Below are 19,681 nucleotides of genomic sequence, written 5' to 3'. Positions count from 1 at the left end.
AAGATGTGGCACCAGCCAGGGACAAACCCCAATGTGGGGAAACCCTTGATCAAATCTTCTTTTAGTCTTCAATAGTTCAGCAAAGAGAGATAGTACAATTTACAAATCTGATAATTTATAACAGCAGCAAAAGAGCCCTAACCAGAAAAGTCAACGTTGGTCAACAAGGCAGATTTGACCCTCAACAAATTAGTCAACTTCAGTCAACTTCGGCCTCCAAACAGCAAGATGAATCAGCCCTCAAAACAGCCCAGTCAAAATCTGGTCAAACAACCCACCTGCAGTCAGCCCTGGCTGCTACCAACGCTGGTCAACAGTCAACATTTAGCCTCAATTTCTATGCCCAGAAATGCAGCTTGCCCAAACAGAGATAGTCCTCACAAAAACACAGTCAAAGGAGGTCAATGCATGTTGGTCAACGCTTGGTCACTCTGTCCAGAAATTCGATCTCCTGAAATTTCGACCTCCGCAAATTTCGCTCTCCTGAAATTTCAGCCTCCTGAAATTTCGAACGTGTGGAGAGAGAGAGGCCGAGAAATCTGTACCCAATCAATGAGGGGAGAGAGAAGTGTGAAGATAAGTGCGTCCAAATGAGGCTAAGTCACCTTCTATTTATATGCAACGTTGAGGATGAATAGACGTGACTGTTGGGCTTTTGAGCCTACATAAGTTTGTTGGCTGACCTTGACAATTTGGCCATAATCAAAATAAATTCATAACTTCATTTGTACATGTCATAATCAAATGATCTTTAGACCAATCCTACACCTCTCGGAGAGAGGAATCCAAGAAAAATCTCAGGTGTCATAAATAAGATGACCAATGTCGAGTTTGGCCCCAGTTGCCAATTTTAACACTCCCTCTCAATTAGGGTGAACTCCATCTGCTAATCCATCTACCAATATGTACTATCTCCGCCATCAATGCACTGCTCTGCTCTGTTGAACTATGAAGAAGAAGAAGTGATCGAGAATGTATCATACCATTCTCTACTGATCCAAAGTCAATTCCAAAAAGAGAGTATCTCATACCACTCTTACTAACCCGAAGTCAGTTCCAACCAAAAGAGAGTGTCTCATACCACTCTTATTAACCCGAAGTCGGTTCCAATCAAACGAGAGTGTCCCATACCACTCTTACTGGCCCGAAGTCAGTTCCAATTGATCCCAGATCAATATCGGTCATCCAAGCATAAGGAGTACGGTAGTACACGATGCGTCCATCGGTAGTACTATGGTCCCTATCTTCATTTCCCTACTCATTGGCCAGATGAGAGGTACTTCCCATGAGTCCCAAACTGCATGGGTAGGATGTCTCAGTAAGAGAAGGATGAACCACTCATCCTGCCTACATGTCGCCAAGGGGTATCGCAAGGGAAGGTTGAACCACTCACCCTGTACACAGCAAACCACTAGGGGAAGGCTGAAGCACTCACCCTATGGTTGCTCATCATTCCAATAAGTACCCCAAGCCCCCCGGAGCTCCCAGAGCTCAATGTCCATCTCATATAGGACCTTCATAAGAGGGTCTCTCCACGACTCCAAGTCGTTCTCGAAAGGCCAAGAACTTGACCTTCCCCGGGGCTTTGTCAGAATATCGGCGACCTGCTCATCAGTCCCAATGTGATGGAGCCTTATTGCTCCTCGTTGTAACATATCTTGAATAAAGTGGTACCTGATATTTATATGCTTGGAGCAATCATGAAACAAGGGATTCTCTGATAATTGGATCCCACTTTGGTTGTCGCAGAGGATCACGGTGGTATCCAACACATGTCCAAACAGCGCACTGAAGAGCTTCCTCAACCAGACAGATTCACAGGAGGCCATACTAGCAGCTATGTATTCGGCCTCAGCGGTGCTCAAGGCAACCGATTTCTGCTTCTTGCTCATCTAAGATATCGACGCAAAACCCAAAGAAAAACAGAATCTAGAAGTGCTCTTGCGATCCACCACACTACCAGCGTAATCAGCATCAGAATAACCATGCAGCCTCACATCTTCGCCAGTGTATCTCAATCCATGAGTGATTGTGCCCCGAAGATATCTCAGAATATTCTTAGCACCAATCCAACGTATATGATGAGGCTTAACCATATATTGGTTCAATGTGTTAACTGCAAAACATATGTCCAGACAGGAGTTCACCAAGAACATCAATGATCCTATGAGTTGACGATACTCAGAAGCATTTCTCAATTTAGGTCCAACAACACTACCACATAACTTCTTAAAGTTAAGTTCCATCGGAGTAGTCATAAGCTTGCAGTGCACCATCCCAAATCTTTCCAATATCTTCACAACATATTTTCCTTGAGAGAGGAAAATTTCACCTGGATTTTTGTTAAAGCCACATAAATTAAATTGTATCCACGAGAGATCCAGGACTTCATTCAATTCATAGTAATTTCTCAAGAGTTCATCCAATACAGAGAGCTCCTTCAAGAATCGATCATATGTCAATAATACTGTAATCTTCAATCTGCCTTCTATCAACCTGAACTCTAATACCATGTTGGAAAATCAACGTATTTGTAGATTAGATTTGACTTTTCCTTCTTGATAATTACTTGTGATATTAGTTGGCCTTTTATTACATCTAATTCTTCTTCATCAAGCAATTACCAAAACATGAAGATCACAAAGACACATAGAACACAAGATATAGGCTCCAAGCCAAGGCAAAACCCCTCCAAAGGAGAAAACCCAAAAAGAATCTCTTTTATTCTTATAGAATCAGATCAAATGAGAAATCCAAGACCCAAAGACCAAAGCCAATACCTCCTCCAAGCACCAAGTCATCCCCCCAACAAGATCTTTCCCAAACGAGTCAAACTCTGCAAAAGTCAACAAGGGTCAAACTCTGTCAAAGCAGTTTCTGTCAAAATCCTAGTACTGCAACTTTACGTCTGCAATTTCAAACCTACAACTTCAGCGCCTGCAATTCGCACAGAAACCCTAGACAAGTTCACACGTGTGGACAAAAAAGATGTTTTTCCAAGACTTCTTCACTTTGTCTTTTTCCTTCTTCTTCTCAACTTTCTTGCTCTTCTTTCTTCTTGTCTTGTTGCAGATTGAACTTGTTGAACTGTATCCCAATGAATCGAACTTTCTTCCTTTATATAGCCTTCTCATGAGATCGAATTACCTCAAACTAGGCCGACTTCCTCTAGCAGGGTCGACTTGGTCTTGGAGGTCAAATTTGACTTTCTAGACTCAAAAATAATATCTTTTACATGTTACAACTTGCCCAATAGGGTCTTATACAAATGATAAAGACTCTCTTGACTCAAGAAAAATATTCTTTTGACTTGACAAACCCTAGGAGCATGAAATGCATGCTTGACCTAGTTGACCAACAAAAATGGAGCATGAAACCCATGCTTAAAAATAATATTTTTCTTTCTTCTTTTTCTTGTAACATAAGATATACATAATGACATGAGTATAATGAAAATTATGAAGACCAAACTTAGTTAGATTTTCCAACTCGTGAGAAGATCCAACCACTTCATCAAAACAGGAAATTCAATTGAATGATGTGATTAAGATGATTGAAAGGCTGAATCTTGATGGGAATGCAACGCCATCTCAATTAGTGGAGCAACCTGGACCATCACAAAAATTTCCAAAGAGGCTCATAAAGAAACTTGAAAGTGTTTGTCCATATGAGGTTGGAAAGACAAGAACTTGAAGCTCAACAAGTCATGATGATGGAGCTGACGTAGGGAACACATATTCAGATGGGGTAAATGATATGGATGTTTTGTATGATCGTGACTTGAATTTATCTACTAACATGAAACCAAAGGTCATTGTATTAATGTATGGCTCACTTTGATGAAATGCAAATCATTCGTGGAATTACCTATCCCTGGCCTAACACAACAAACCTGATATTCTATCAATGATGCATAATTAACACAAGAGGATATTTAGCTGATGACACATAATTAATCCAGAAGTGTAGGTTTTACCATTTATGAGGTGTGCTACTTAGACCTTATAAAAAGTGCATGAATATCAATTATTCAATTCACTAATGCATTAGGTACTTTAATGATATTAAGGCTGCAATTCTCAATACATCTTCTGTGTAAGTTCTCCACAAAAGAACCAGAGAGTGTAGATAATAGGGATGATGGAGAGAAACAAATGACAAACCAGAAATTTCTGTGGTTCTCTTTGAAGTAGCATTTTTCTTTATATCTTTTGAAATGATTTAAAATTTTGATGTTTTCTAGACTGTTGTTATCATCCTTTCTCTTCTACCCCTCGTCAAGTCCTCAAAAATGTGTCACTTTTCTTTTAAAAAAAGGTATCTCAGAATAAAACACAATGTCAGTGGGGTTGTGGCTAGATAAAGAGCCTCATTCTTCAATGCTCATGGGATGCACAAGGTTGGATATTCATTTTTTAGGACTTGGATTGGTTCACCATTAGGAAGCATAGAAGCTTAATTCAGACTAGCAAAGTGAAGAGTCAACATCAACTCAGGACTCTGCAAATAGATCATAAGCTCAACAAAAATTCAGAAACACAAAGATATGCAATATACTTAAATTTTGACAAAAACACTTTTTGGCCAACTTTTAGCAAAGTTATTCAGCATTTCAAAAAAATTAAATGAACTCACAGGTTTTTCACTAAGTTTTTGACTTTCACCCCGGTCGAAGTGAGCTTTCATATGCTTTCAGCATAAGAGTTTCTTGCCAAGAGAGTGTGACTCACAAGAATTTGAGATTTTGGCAAGTAAAACTACTATTGTAGAAAATACCATAATCATGCTAGCATGACCTCTTGAGCAAGGTTTTCTTTTCTCATTACTATGAAACTGCAGAGGTGGTGCTCATGCCAAATTAGCTCTCAAGATGGAACCATCCAGTGCTTCTGTAGGTTGATCTAACATTTACTCATTGTAAGTTGTCCAGCAGTGAGCAATGTGTATCACATATCATGTCGTTCCATCTCATATTTGCATGCAGCGAGTGGAGCTGGTGCACATGACAGCAAAGAAAGAGAAATTTGTTCCAAAAGTATATTATAAGGTTGAGCCTTATTCACCAACCGTTCACAGTGATATTAACTGTTATAACAAAGCCTTTATGAATAATGCCAATTTCACTTTGTAGTGTACTTTTCCTTGATTATACTCCTCAGGAAATGGCAATCTTTTCTTAGATGAGTGAGAATTGGGAAGCTTATGGCTGGCAGGCTATGGCTATATGAAGCCTAACAAAGCGATACACCATACCTCTTGTTTCATTTTATTCTATTTGGCACTACTACATATACAAGCAGTTATTTCTAGAGGAACCTAGTTGTGTCAGAGTCTAGTTGTCCTCTGCCACCAGTGCAAAGACTTCAATGTGAACTTAACCAGAAACTATAAATGTCCTATCTCGTTTGATTTTCTTGAAATATTACTACTTCTATGGATATGACTGTAAAAATCAGCCTTGGAGCAAGTTGTGCTTTGTGTAAAAAGTTGAATAAAACATTCAACCCTTGCCTCCAATAGGATGGAATTGAACAAAGTTACCAAACTTGTCTTAATGAAGCCAAAAAGTATGTGTTCAATTCCAGAGGCCAAATCCATTTCAAAGAAGACGAACTTTCTTTTATAGCAACTCCATAGCCCATGTACTCTCTGTTGACTACTTTCATAGCATCTGTAAATGGATAGAAGTTAGAACTGTATCTATGCGAAGTTTTTTTTACTTAAGTTACTTTGGCTCTAGCTTTAGCCTTTACCAAACTTTGAAGTTCTTGAAAATTTTGAAGTAGGCCACAGTCACCAAAAAGTATGTGTTCAATTCCAGAGGCCAATTCCATTTCAAAGAAGACGAACTTTCTTTTATAGCAACTCCATAGCCCATGTACTCTCTGTTGACTACTTTCATAGCATCTGTAAATGGATAGAAGTTAGAATTGTATCTATGCGAAGTTTTTCTTAACTGAAGTTACTTTAGCTCTAGCTTTAGTCTTTACCAAACGTTGAAGTTCTTGAAAATTTTGAAGTAAGCCACAGTCAACTGGTTTTGGGAGCAACTTAAGAGCATGGTCTCATCGAGTTGCTTAAAGATAGGCATTGTTTCCTGTAACATGACGCAGTTGATGACACTGAGTGATAGTTCAATAGCCGTACTGGTAAAACAGGAACTTTAGCCTTATAAAATAGCAGAGAACTTCTGTTATAATCATGGCAGGAAGGAGAGGCCACAAGGGATACCTTCAGTTTAAAAGCCAGCCACCATCATCTGGACAGAAATGGCTTGGTGAAAGTAAATAAATGTTTCTTAATAGCTCTCTTAAAACGCAGTTGAGCATTTCTCCTGCTTTAGAAAGCAAACTGCAGAGGGGCTTAAACCTCCCTGCCTTTAAGGAGGGGCATGTGACCCTAGCCTAAATTTTACTACAAAGAAACTGAATCCAACAATTAAGTAGTTAGCAGATGTCCGGTACCAACACAGGGTTATCATTAATGCAATATCAAGTCAGATCACTGAATCAAATGCTCTCTTAATGTAAGTGGCCATAAACGTTTCCGTTTCCTTCTTTATTGTAAGTATACCAGCACTCTTAACTAATTGCAAGGCTAATTTTCAGTTGAACTTAGCTGTTTGCATGGAACCTCCGATCTCTCGGAAGTGGATTCTACATGGAGTGAAAATTTAGAAATGCTATGTAATGAACACTACCAATCCAGGGGAAAAGAATGCTCGAATGTGGCAGATAAATTGTCTTTCAATGACAAAAAAGATAAGAAACATACTCGATTCTTTGATTCTGCTCCAAACGCGAAATCGAAGGCATATCTCTTTTCCTTAGTTCTATTCTGGATACGATCGAGATACTCCTTGGACACGTCCGGGTCTAACACAACCACAACCTGGACACATAAACACCCCGGAAACACACTCATATTACCCTAAAGATAAACACTAATAATCCTCCATTACATACAATTTATTCAGACGCATTGGAGATTTTTCTACAGTTGATCTAATTCCTAATCCTCTTCGCTGTATTATAACAAAAAATTAGTGATTCATTGCAGCCAAAAAACGAATACGATTGAAACCTCACCTTTGCATCGTCTACCCTGAGTATATCCCGGCATTTGATCCGTTCCCTTGCTGTTAAAGGCCGAGATTTAACGGCCACCTGTGCGAACAGAGAAGCAAATATATTAAAAAACAGGTGAAAACGCGTCAGAACATAAACACCCCAGAGGAAATCAATCGGCAGCACTGACCAGTAGCGTGGTCGTTTGCTTAGATTCCGGGGGTCGAATCGTACGCATCATGGAAGAGGTTCTGATTTAAATTTTGCCTGCATCAACTCCACACGCCGCCATGAGCTTCGCACATAATCAGGAAGTAAACTTATGTCTAAAGGCTTCTGATACAATTATCTTTTCAGTAGTAAATCAATGGCGTACGGGAGCTCCGATTTTTACCGTTATATTTGCAGTTCTGTATTTTTAATTTTGAATCTTTGTAATTATTTGAACTCCATTTAAGTTGTCCATAAATAACGAAGCCGGCCGGAATCGATCTCTAGAACTCTATTTATTTCAGCTTGCAGCGTTCCCTCTGCTACCTAATGTAGGACTCTGCAGTTGAAATTCAGCGGAAAATAAGCTTCCTGGCACAATGTAGCAGCAATGATGTGCCACGATTTGGAATCTTTATACATTTCTGTCCCAAAATCTCCAAGGCGCCTGCAGGAAACTCGACAAAAACGCCAGAAACATTCGGGAAAATTATATCGCTCTGCTGCGCTGTGACTTCAAATGCCGGGCCCTTCACCGTCGCTCGTTCCTGCTCAGATTTATCTGTTCCATAAAAAAACTGCACTAAGCTTTCAACATAAAATTCATACTCTGCAAAGCACTCTAGTGAACCTTTTTATCTTGAAAAGACAAGGGAACCTGCTCATAAAGCCGGCACAATATTCGCTAAAAATCATTTGTATGGTGCCAAATCCTTTGTTCTAAGCGTTTGAAGCCAAAAATGGTTCCCGCTATAGCAACAAAGGCAAATTCTCTCATGCTCCGCGAATATCTTAAAATGCAACAGAATCCTGTCCCAAAAAATACAGACAACACAGTTAAGTTCGTCCTAAATAATATGATAGATGTAAAAAAGGCGTCTAAACATCCGTTGGAAAAGGGGAAAAGCTCAACAAATAGGTCTTTTTAGTAGATAGATATTCATAAATTGGCGAAATCGTCTGTTCTTCACCGTAATTACTTCGAAATTACGCGAACTTCAAACTACACATTCACAAGCCATGAACGTCATTATGTCCACACTTCTGCCCGATTAAAAAGACCTCAAAATAGAGGGGAATCTGAAAAAATTACAGAAGATGGTGAATCTTCCGCTCCGTTCCACGGACTTATCAGTGAAGCGCCACAAAACAGAAAATCCTTTGTTTTACTTCATATGCACCAAAGTCCACTCTGAAAAAACAGCCGCGCACTCTGCATTCTGTATTCAGCTCTCTGAAATCACGGAGACCGCATCAGATTCGTTCAGTGGTCGATCCAAAAAGGATGTCATTCACACATTGCTCTCCACATCAACTGATAATGTACCATTGGATATCAGCAAAGCCTACTGTGAAATCATTTCGCCTCTTATTACGCGAAATATAACCTCATCTTTCTGTTAGACCAGAATACAGGCGGCAGCAGCAGCAGGTGTGTGCAGCTGTATGTGTACCAAAACAGAGCGTCCTGCATAATATAATAAATGACCGTCCGTAGTGCATCCCGAGGCGCCCTTAGCGATCGCCCCACGGGCATATGGTGCAGCATCTATGTCCTTATGTTCCCGTTCTTCCGTGCGTGTCACCGCCAAAACCGAAGGGCGGGAAGGGGAGACCCGTAAGCGTGCGCTCCCACGATGTGGGGCTTCCGATATCACTGGAGAGCGTTTACCGTTTGATTTATAGCCCTTTAGGTGGGACCCCATGGCTTGTGGGCTGTGGCTCCCGCAACGCATATTTAATGTCAAAATGCTTTAGAGGTCAAATAGTTAATGTCAAAGTCCTTCAATCGTCATGGGCCTCTATTGCCCCTCTTCCTTTCCAATGCCTTTCTTGAAATAGTAAATATAGATGGAATTTTAAATTCGTACAAACTCATTCCAAACACACTGATTGACGTCACATAAAGGAGGAGACCTATTCCAGAAGGAAGGAGTAGAGGATGTATAAATGTCTTACATGTTGCGAGAGGAAACATGTACGTTTATTTTGCAATTTTCTTAACAAATAGAAACGAGGAGGCATGGTTGAGTAAACATGTATATTATAAGGGAAGAGAGATGGTAAAATGAAAACAAAGAATGTCTTAACAAATAGAAACGAGGAGGCATGGTCGAGTAAACATGTATATTATAAGGGAAGAGAGATGGTAAAATGAAAAAGATATTAAATATGGTATATTTTTGTTAGATTTTAGTTTTTTGCGATTTATAATTTAGTAAGCATGTTTTTTGGATTAATCACACCACTATTAATACTAATATGGTATATTTGATTAATAATTTATAAAGAAAAATTAGATATTAAGTAAATATGCATCTTTATTTTGTAATTATTTTACATATAATAAAGGAGGTGATGTTGACACATTCAACATATAATTTATTTACATGTTGTATGCAGAAGAGAAGATTTTAAAGTAATTCAAACTAGTAGTCCAATAAATCAAACATGGTATTAGTATATGTAATTGGTGTTCAATGAAAGAGGAGAGGGAGTCGAAAAAAGTATGCATATTTTTGCTACAATCATTCTATACACATTGTACAAAAGGAAAGGAGGACAAGTAAACATGAATGTTCATCCTTCTATAAACTTGGAGATATATCTTCTAGCCATCTTACACATTTGTGTGAGGAGAGGATGCTAAATAACCATATGTATTTACCCAATAGTTGCATATCCAATTAACGTCCTACAAAGGAGGTGGGGAAATTAAGCAAGCATGCATATTCATCTCTCTTGTAGTTGTTTTATGTGTCATACAAAAGAAAGGGATGTTGAATAAGCATGCATGAATTACTCTCATAATAAACATATAAAATCATCCAACATGTCATAGCGAAAGAGGGAAGGATGAATAGCATGTATATTCATCATTTAATCATCATACACGTCATATAAAGGGAAAGAGATGTTAAAGTGATATTAAATTGTTCAAAGATGTTAAACAAACATATATGATTGATGTCCTACAAATGAGGGGAGCATGAGAAAGAATGCATATTCACCGCATCTTCTTACATTGCCTCCTCCTGCTAAAAAGTGTTACCTCTTCCTTCTTGCTATAGAGCCTTACTTTTATCCATCTTCCCTTCCTTTCCACATCATGTTCCTTACTTACCCACCTCACTACAACATTTCATGCCTAATGGATGGGTGGTGAGGTAAAGAATGTGCGTGCGCGCATACAAACACAACATGCAATCATATATTCAACTAGTGTTCCACAGAGGCGGAGAGGGCAAACCCATGTACATATTCACTCTACAATTGTCCTACACAACATACAAAATGAGGATATGTTAAGTAACCATGTATATTCATCATATACTAAGCATGTTTAGTCATCCTTCAATTGTCATACACATTAAACAGAGGGTTGAGTGTGCATGCATATTCGCACTGGAACCATCCTACAAAAGTGGACCTCCAAATGTGACATACATCCTACAAAAAGAGGAGGGGGAGGCCAAGTTAACACACATACTCACCCTGCAACAAATCAACCATTATGTTTGTATGAGGACCACTACCTTTGGGGACATCCCCGTTGGCATAAGGATCATGACATATTAAGACTTACACACTGCAATAAACCAAACCTCACAACCAATATAAAATACCACACAAGGAGAGAAGAAAGTTTAAAATTGTAGAAACTAATCACTAACAACACAATGATGGGTAATTATTAATATGGAGAAGAATAATGCAACCACAACATATATAAAACCTTTACATATTTTCCAGGCATTAACAACATTGGGCTTTGATACTTGCACCTCACATAAGCATTAAGAGGGAATATTTGAATCTTCTGTCGCTTTCAAGCTTTTAACTTCGCATTTCTTACAAGCATCCAGAGAGAGATGTGAATGTTGTCCCTCTTCCAAGCATTAAAGAGGTTTGAATGTTACCACTTTTCCAAGTTTTAAAGTTTTTACTTATTCAAAACGTTGATAAATAGATCTTACACCTCTTACAAGCATCATAAATGTCTTTATCGAAGAGATAAAGGAAAAAATTATACCTCTCCCTTTCCCAAATATAAATAATATCTTTACGTATACACTATGGTTTCATTCCCCCTTAAAAGTTCCCATCACTATCTTAAAGTGTTGGTAAAAATGTATGGTACACTTAAATTTAAAATGGGCAATGCAGCAATGCTATAAAAACTGTAAATTTAATCTTTTCCCTTTAAGTATCCACATACCTATCTTAAAATAAGATTAAAAATATATATTTTTAGCCAATCAAATAAATATATAATTCACATTAATCATTTTCAAAATCTCCCTTTTTAAAAAATAAGGAATTACTTCAATAATCATATAATTCATTTATTTCTCTACTCTAAAAAAATTTATATATTTTATATAATACATATTCAAAACATCATCCTCATTTCGCATCCTTCTTAAAACAATTACCTTACCTTACATTCCCCCTTTGACACATGAAAGTCGGTTGACTTGAATAAGAGATGTTTTGCTTAAATAGAACCTTTTTATTCATTAAAAGGGGTAAGCAATATGGTTGTTGGGTGTGTCCCATATGCCTGGGGTATGCCCACCACTTTTACATTTTTCTCTGATGTGATGCAACACATCAACCTCCTCTCCCTTCATATTTCCAAGGGACCACTCCATTCCTTCAATGTCTACGTCTGCCTCCCATGTGCACAAGTTTTGCTTAGCTAGACTCACTTCAATGTCGAGGCTGTTAGAAAAATTAATTAAAATTTGAGTTAGAAAAATTAATTGAAATTTGAGTTACAAAAATTAATTAAAATTTGAACAATCGAATATGTAGTTATATACTATAATCCCTCTTAATTTAATTATGTTTGCTTAGGAAAGTGAAGTTTAAAATAATGTTACATTCTCAACGACATTTAAATTCCGAGGATTTGGTTCGCAAGGAATATGCTACGTTACATCCTTATCGAATCTCCCGGTTTAGTATTATATCATATTATAAATTGAGAGCTTGTTTTATTTTAGTTCTAACATTGTAAGAATAAAATTCAATTTCATGCACATGACGTGCATGATAGGACGGCTGGGGCGGTTGGTTTTCGCACCCCTCAGTTATGATCGAGTCCTGCGGCGGTCCTCGCTGGGCGATTTCGAACGGCTATGCCGTATTCTGCTGGCTTCGGCCATTAATTCTGCTGGCTTCGGCCATATTATAAAAAATAGCTGTAGGCTTTGACCATATGTGGATTTTCTCTCTGAAGAAAAAAAAAATAAAAAATAAAAAAAAAAAAAAAAAAATTCAATTTCATGCATGACAACATAGTTGTCTTATCTTATTAAGAAAAATAATTTCCTTATTGTTTGGGATTGGAGACTTGATCCTTAAACTAAGTGTATTTGGTGACTCTTACATTATGCCAAATAAGTTCAAATTGTATGATGCAGGAATAGGCGTTGATTGGTATCACATTGCAAGCATTGAAAATATTTCTAACGATTTAAGATTATTATTGACGTGTTAAAGGAGCTTTGGAGGAGAGTTATTACATTCTTCCTTTGGAAATGGGTTAGATACCCGAAATATTTTTATTTGACTTGTTCATGATACATTTCATAAGAATCACATTTCGAGGAACTTAAAAAAAAGTTGTTCAATGACCATACTTATGGTAAAATGATTTGAGAGTTTGGATGTTCACGATACATTTCATAAGAATCACTTTTCGAGGAACTTAAAAAAAAATTGTTCAATGACCATGCTTATGGTAAAATGATTTTAGAGTTTGGAAATGTGGATAAGATCGGATTTTAAGTAGTTCTTTTTTTGGTTCAGAAAACGAAAAAATGTTGATTTTATTATATATATTAAAATCAGTACATTATGATTTTTCTAGATATGTCATTTATATTGTTGCACAAATTAATAGTAGCCTTGCTCAGTGTATATTGAAAAATAGGGTTGGTCCAGTGTGTGCACATAGTCCAGATCTATATAATAACAGTCATTGTTCCAAAAACAAAAATGGAAGGAGAAATACATTTAGTGATAAAATCATTCAAAAAAATATCATAAATATCATAAATATATGAACCCAATGAGCATCCTGATGTGGACACAGCAAAAGAAACAAACACAATGAGAAAAAATAGTGTAGACAAAAGTCAAGGAAAAGGCATAAAACCAACATCTATCGAGCATCCATCCACCTCCAGAGTGATATGAAACCCCTCCAATGTGTCGAGGAGACCTTGCTTAGATAAAGAATCTGCAACAGTGTTGTGAACTCTGTGAATGTGTTGTATAGTGACACCTTATAGAGTGTCCTGTAGATATGTGATGTGCCTCAACCAACCCTATAGATGGGGATGTGAAATGGTAGAAGATCCCAAGACATGATTGATGATGGCTTGGGAGTCTCCATAAATATTGATGTTGTGGATGTCAAGAAAGTCTGCGATCCAGAGCATCCCCCAAAGCACCATAGCCTCTGCCTTCATGTTAGTTCCACACCCTCCCTCCAATGGATCCTATATTGCATGTTGAAGTCCATACATATCCAAATCCCACATCCGCATCTTCCACCTTGTTCAGCACCATAAAAAAAAAACCAGTTGGGTATGTTATAAAAGGATCATCAGTCCCGTGAGACACTATAGGTGGACGAGACAGTGGCTGCTGCATTGGATCCATCCAAGAGTGTATGTTATCTATGATCCTGTCAACACTATGGATTTTGTTATCAAATATGATGATGTTTCTAGCTTTCCAGATCTCCCAGAATGTAAGCAGTGGGATGGCCCGCCTATGCCTATTTTGGGTACTCCACCAAAGTAGGCATGTTTCAATAGAGCAGTGGTCAATGTATGTGAAGGAGTGAATGACAGACAAGTCGTGCCAAATCTGAACCACAATAGGGCATCTTAAGAGAATGTGAACATTGTCCTCCTCTTCCTGCCAGCAAAAAACACATATACCAGGTCCCAGAAGGCCCCTCTTCTTCAGATTCTCCCAAGTGAGCGTCTTGTTTTGCCAAACGAGCCAGGAGTATAAAATAATCTTGTATGGGATGTGTACTTTCTAGAACTTGGTGAACCAACAATGGTCATGGTCATTGGCAAGAGACTTTGTGTCCCTTCAATACGTAGAGTCAGTTGTTCCCAGTTCCTGTCCTTATATATGCACGTTTAGGAGCTCTTGTCCCAGCTTGTCGGCAGGGTCTGTATTCGCCAATAAAGAGTAGAACGAGGTAAGGGCGAACTAGCTATCCCCTGAACCATTCCCCCGACCAACCAATTGTTAGGCCCACAACCCAGCTAGGCAAGGTCAAGTTTAGGAACAACCCAGCTAGGCGAAGTGAGATAGTGCTGGAACAAATGTATTTGTATGTATCTGCAACTGAGATGGAACCATTTTTAACAATGTCATCCCACCCAATCTGATCTCCCAGTGAAGATTTGCATATCCCAGCATTCTAGATCGCAACAACAATATTCCTCCAGGCGTTGGCCAAGTCCCCCTGCAAACCCAGTTCATGTGCCTCTTTCCAAATCGGCATGTTACCTGACCAAACCCGAATGGCCTGATCAAAATAAATAATACCCCGTGAGTAAAGATAGTGGGTGAGTTCCTCAGAGTAGTACCTATGCAGTCCGGCCCCAAGTATCTTGTCCCTCCCAATGATGATCTCCTTCCCAGATCCCATGATCCAGCAGGTCCGCTCAATGAACCAGTGTCGAACCCTGTTGAGGTTGTTCCATATGGCTAATCCATATACCTTACCCACCAATCCCTCTCTCATCCAGTGACAAATCTTAATATCCTTTAGATATTTTGTCCTGATGATTTTGCTCCAAATACCTGTGCCAAGAAGTCCCCGCCATAGAGATTTTGTGAGGAGAGCCCACCCAAAAAGCTTAATATTCAGTATGCCCCAACCCCCCATAGCCTTGGGTCTAGTGATCTTGTCCAATTTAACCAGATGGTATTTATGTTTTGTATCAGATCCAACCCAAATGAATCTAGCAATAACACAAGTAATCTTCTTAATGATGGATGCAGGAATGCAGAAAAGGTGTGCCCAATATACAACTAGTTGTTGTAGCACCGATTGCACAAGAATGACTCTGCCTCCAAGTGTAAGACACCTATGTTCCCATCCCGATATCTTCTTGTGGAATCTATCCACAATCCATAACCAGTCTTGGATACAATATTTATTAGGCTTGATTTTGTATCCCATATACTTCAAGCCACCCCCAATCGATATTGCTCTCACCCCAAAAAGGTTTGAAATATATTCAATATCCTCCTGCTTACCATCCCCAAATAAAAATTTTGACTTGTCCTTATTCATGTATAGTGTGGATGCACTGCCAAATCTAAGAAAGATGTTATGTAGAGAAGTCCACATAATTCTGGATATGATCCCAAATATAAGAATATCATCAATAAAAAAATTGTGAGATACCCTTATATCCCGCCCCATATGCATAGGCAGATATTCCCCCCTTTGGCAAGCATATTTAATCCTGTGGCTGAGCCCGTCCATGATCAAGATAAACAACAGAGGGGAGAGCGAGCACCCCTGTCTCAACCCTCGTCTAATCCCAAAGAAACTAGTCGGGTATCCATTAATGAGGACGACAAATCTAACAGATGTGATGCAGGCCATAATCCATTCAATGTTGGGTGGATGTAGACCAATTCTGTGCAGCACAATGCGCAGTAAGCTCCAATCAATGTTGTCATATGCCCTCTGCAAATCCACCTTCATGATGGTAGCTTCCAATTTCTTTGTATGTATAGAGTGAATACATTCATGTGTCATTGCAACCACATCGTGTATCAGTCTGTCTTGTAGGAAGTCGTATTGCTCCAATGTAATGTATTTAGACAGAGTACCTTTAATGCAGAGGGCAATGATTTTGGAGATTAATTTATATATCAGATTACAAAGTGAGATGGGCTTATAGTCCTGGAAATGTCGCAAGTCACTCTTCTTGGGGATAAGGGCTATATATGTTGAATTGATCTCGTTAGTGATGCACCCTTCCAATCTAGACTGTTCCACCATTTGAACCAGGTCCTATCCCATAAGGTCAAAGAAATGTAAGAATAGTTCTACAGTCCATCCGTCCGGTCTAGGACATTTATCTTTGGAGAAAGTTTTCAGAACGGAGTGGACCTCCTCCAATTCGACCACCTTGTACATTTCTTGGTTCTTGTTTTCATCAAACATGGTGGGGTAATAATCAGATGCCCAAAGTTGGTCCTCAATATTCACAGTAACCCTACTTTGATATGCCTTCTCAAATTAGGAAACCACAGCTTGTTGAATCTCTGAAAGGGTGTGGACCACACAATCATTGGAATCCTTTATGTTCCAAATGGAATTTATTTGCCTTCTATAGTTTGCAAACCTGTGGAAAAACTTCGTATTTCTATCCCCCTCCTTAAGCCATATAGCCCTGCTCTTTAGTCTCCAAGTCACTTCTTGAATGTGGAGGATATTTTGTTTTTTCTCCTCCAGAGCTTTGATATTGTTGATAAGTTCGATGGATGGGTTTCCCATATCTAGAGCCCGACCCAACACCTTACACAACTTCTTTTTTTTGCATCTTTCCCAAATTTTGACCTTCCTTTTGAGTTCATGTAGTTTCTGTACAATAGTCCGCATAGGGGATGACTCTGTCGCTCTAACCTATGACCATGTATCCCACACCAGCCTGTCAAAATCAGGATCCTCAAGCCAGATACGATTAAGTCACTTGTTTATGTTTTAGTTTGATAACTTTAAATTTCGAAATAAAAATTAACAATTAACAATTAAAATTTCAAAAATAAAATTTGGTATTAAGTTTAAAATATTAAAAATTTGAAAATTATATATATATATATATATATATATATATATATATATATATATATATATATATATATATATATATATATATAACTCTGAGGATTAGTTTAATTAGACAAGTCCTCGCCATTAAAGTACCTTTTCTATTAAGAGGTTGAGTAGGCAAAAAGTGATTCCTTTGGGTAAATTTGCTCGGTACAAATATTCCATAGACACAATGATCACTAATTTTTGAAATCCATAAATCACATAAAACAAAAATAAATAAAATTATATCTATATGACAGCAAAATTTAAAGATTAAACTATTTTTAATATACATATTTTTTATATATTTAACTTTTCTATATTACTAAAATAGTAGGCTCTTATTATAGCTATTTATAAATATATAAATTTATATAATTTAAATGTATATGATATGAATAAATAATATATATATATATATATATATATTAAAATATTTGTGTAATATATATGTGTTTCTTTCTTATATTTAATTTTTATATTTTATTGAAATATTACATTTATATTATAATTGTTTATAAATATATAAATTTATATAGTTTAAGTTTGTAATATATATATATATATATAATTCACAAATATTATAATATTTTTTTAATTTATATTTATTTCTTTTATATATTTGACTTTTATATTTTATTGAAATATTACATTTTATATTATAATTGTTTATAAATATATCAATTTATATCATTTAAATTTGTAGTAAAAATTATATACATATATATAATTCACAAATATTAAAATATTTATTTTTTTAATTTATATATATATATTTTTTTTATATTTAATTTTTATATTTTATTGGAATAATACATTGCTATTATAATTGTTTTTATATATAACAATAGAATTTAAAGACTAAAATATGTTTTTAATTTACATATGTTTCTTTTTATACTTAGCTCTCATACTTTATTGAAATATTACACTTCTATTATAATTGTTTATAAATATACAAATTTATATAATTTAAGTGTGTATAGTATAAAAATTAAAAATTAATATATTAAAATTGTGAAGATAAAAATAAACAGATAGAAATGAAAAGTACTATTAAAAAGTTCTATGTAAATTAACAATACAACCCCTAGCATCCTACCCAAAGCTAACATAATTCATGTGTTTGTGTAGGCAACCTGGAATTTTTTAAAGCGGGTAGGTTTTAGCCTTTAGGGTTTTATTGTTTTTTATCCTTTTTTATTATGAACCTCTTTAAATTTCATGTGATTTCATAACGAACTTGAAACAAATTTCAATAGAATTTTAGACCAATTTTGTGAAATTATTCTTGTTTGTGTTTGACTTGTATGTGTACAGCTTGAGATTTGTGAACCTCATCAAATAAAATTCACCTAGCAATGAAATTAAGTGAACTTCGAATTTAATCAATTTTGTTCACGGAACCTGATGACTTAACATATGTTCAAAGAGTTTGCTTTGTTAACTTATTATTTATATATAATTTTGTTTTGTAAATTGTCGTGGATGTTTCATTGAACAATTCGTCATAATGAATATGATAAAAGATTACTAAAAATTTGAAAATCTATAATATGAAGGTTAATTTTTCCTTAGATTTATGGATTTATGAAGTTATTGTTTCTACTTATGCATGCAATATATAAAATGTGGAAAATAGAGAAACAAAACAGTCACTCACAAAACATAATAACACAAGATATGGCATAGGAAACCCTTTTGGGAGAAAACCCAGCTAGAAGGTGATGTTGCTCTGTTCTCTCTTAGTTTGAATGGAAATGGTGCAAATACAAAGGAGTGAGACATGTGATCTGTAGGATGCTATAAAACACAAACCCTTTCTATTATGCCCTCTCTACCCACTCTCAGTGACTCTACTCTAATATGGAACAAACTGCACTAAATATAATCGAACATTTTTTCCTCCCAGTGACCTGGTTCTAACACAACCTGACAGCCAACCAGGGTTTAAATTTACCCCAATCAAACCTCAACACGAGTTGCTACTCAATTCTTCTAAAGTCACGTGGCCAATCCGTTTTCAATGAATAATGGGTTTGACATGGCATCCTCTCAGATTATGGTGGATAAAATTGGAAGGTCAACTTCCAGACAACATAACTTTTGCATATAGACTTTGTTCTTGCATTGTTGGAAAGTATCTGAGTGTACATAGCATGGGGGATCTCACACAAGTGAGAGTTTTTGGACCCCAAAAATGTTCATTAAATGCCTCAAATTGTCTCCATAAGGTTTTAAACTCCATTTCACCAAACTAGGACCCATTGGTAAAAATGGTCCTGTGAACTTATTCCTCCCATTTTCTACTCTAAAAGCATTGGGATGGATGACAAACAACATAATGATCTAATCTAGATCAAATTCATTGACTTCAAAAATTGATTTCACAAGATAAGTTTTATGAATATCACTTGTATAGTGTAGTTTGTATACTTTTTTTAATTTAGAAAGATTGGATGTGGGGATATAATAAAAGCATTTGGATTTACAAGCCCCATCATATATATTGATCCCATAGTTCCCAGTT

The 19,681-nt window shown here is 36.8% G+C and overlaps 1 protein-coding gene across 4 annotated transcripts in view; it reads right to left on the bottom strand.

The window, feature by feature from the left end:
• Positions 1-8,788, bottom strand: part of LOC149262021 (P-loop containing nucleoside triphosphate hydrolases superfamily protein) — a 76,280-nt gene extending 67,492 nt beyond the window's left edge. Inside the window, exons 1-6 of one of the 4 annotated variants that reach the window (XM_089423247.1) lie at positions 8,249-8,788; positions 7,936-8,087; positions 7,462-7,839; positions 7,258-7,334; positions 7,089-7,166; positions 6,775-6,891 (exon numbers count right to left, since the gene is read on the bottom strand). In XM_089423247.1, coding sequence (XP_089279373.1) covers positions 6,775-6,891; positions 7,089-7,166; positions 7,258-7,308 — 246 coding nt within the window. In that variant the 5' untranslated portion in view covers positions 7,309-7,334; positions 7,462-7,839; positions 7,936-8,087; positions 8,249-8,788. Of the gene's footprint in view, positions 1-6,774; positions 6,892-7,088; positions 7,167-7,257; positions 7,335-7,461; positions 7,856-7,935; positions 8,088-8,248 lie in introns of all 4 variants that reach the window. The other 3 variants (XM_089423242.1, XM_089423229.1, XM_089423238.1) reach the window with 3 other exon arrangements.
• Positions 8,789-19,681: the final 10,893 nt, after the last annotated feature.

The sequence above is a fragment of the Pinus tabuliformis genome, chromosome 6 (assembly GCF_031772625.1).
Source record: "Pinus tabuliformis cultivar Carrire ecotype Pingquan chromosome 6, CPIR1, whole genome shotgun sequence".
NCBI lineage: Eukaryota > Viridiplantae > Streptophyta > Pinopsida > Pinales > Pinaceae > Pinus > Pinus tabuliformis.
The sequence above is the reverse complement of the archived record's forward strand: the minus strand, read 5'-3'. Positions and strand labels throughout refer to the sequence as shown.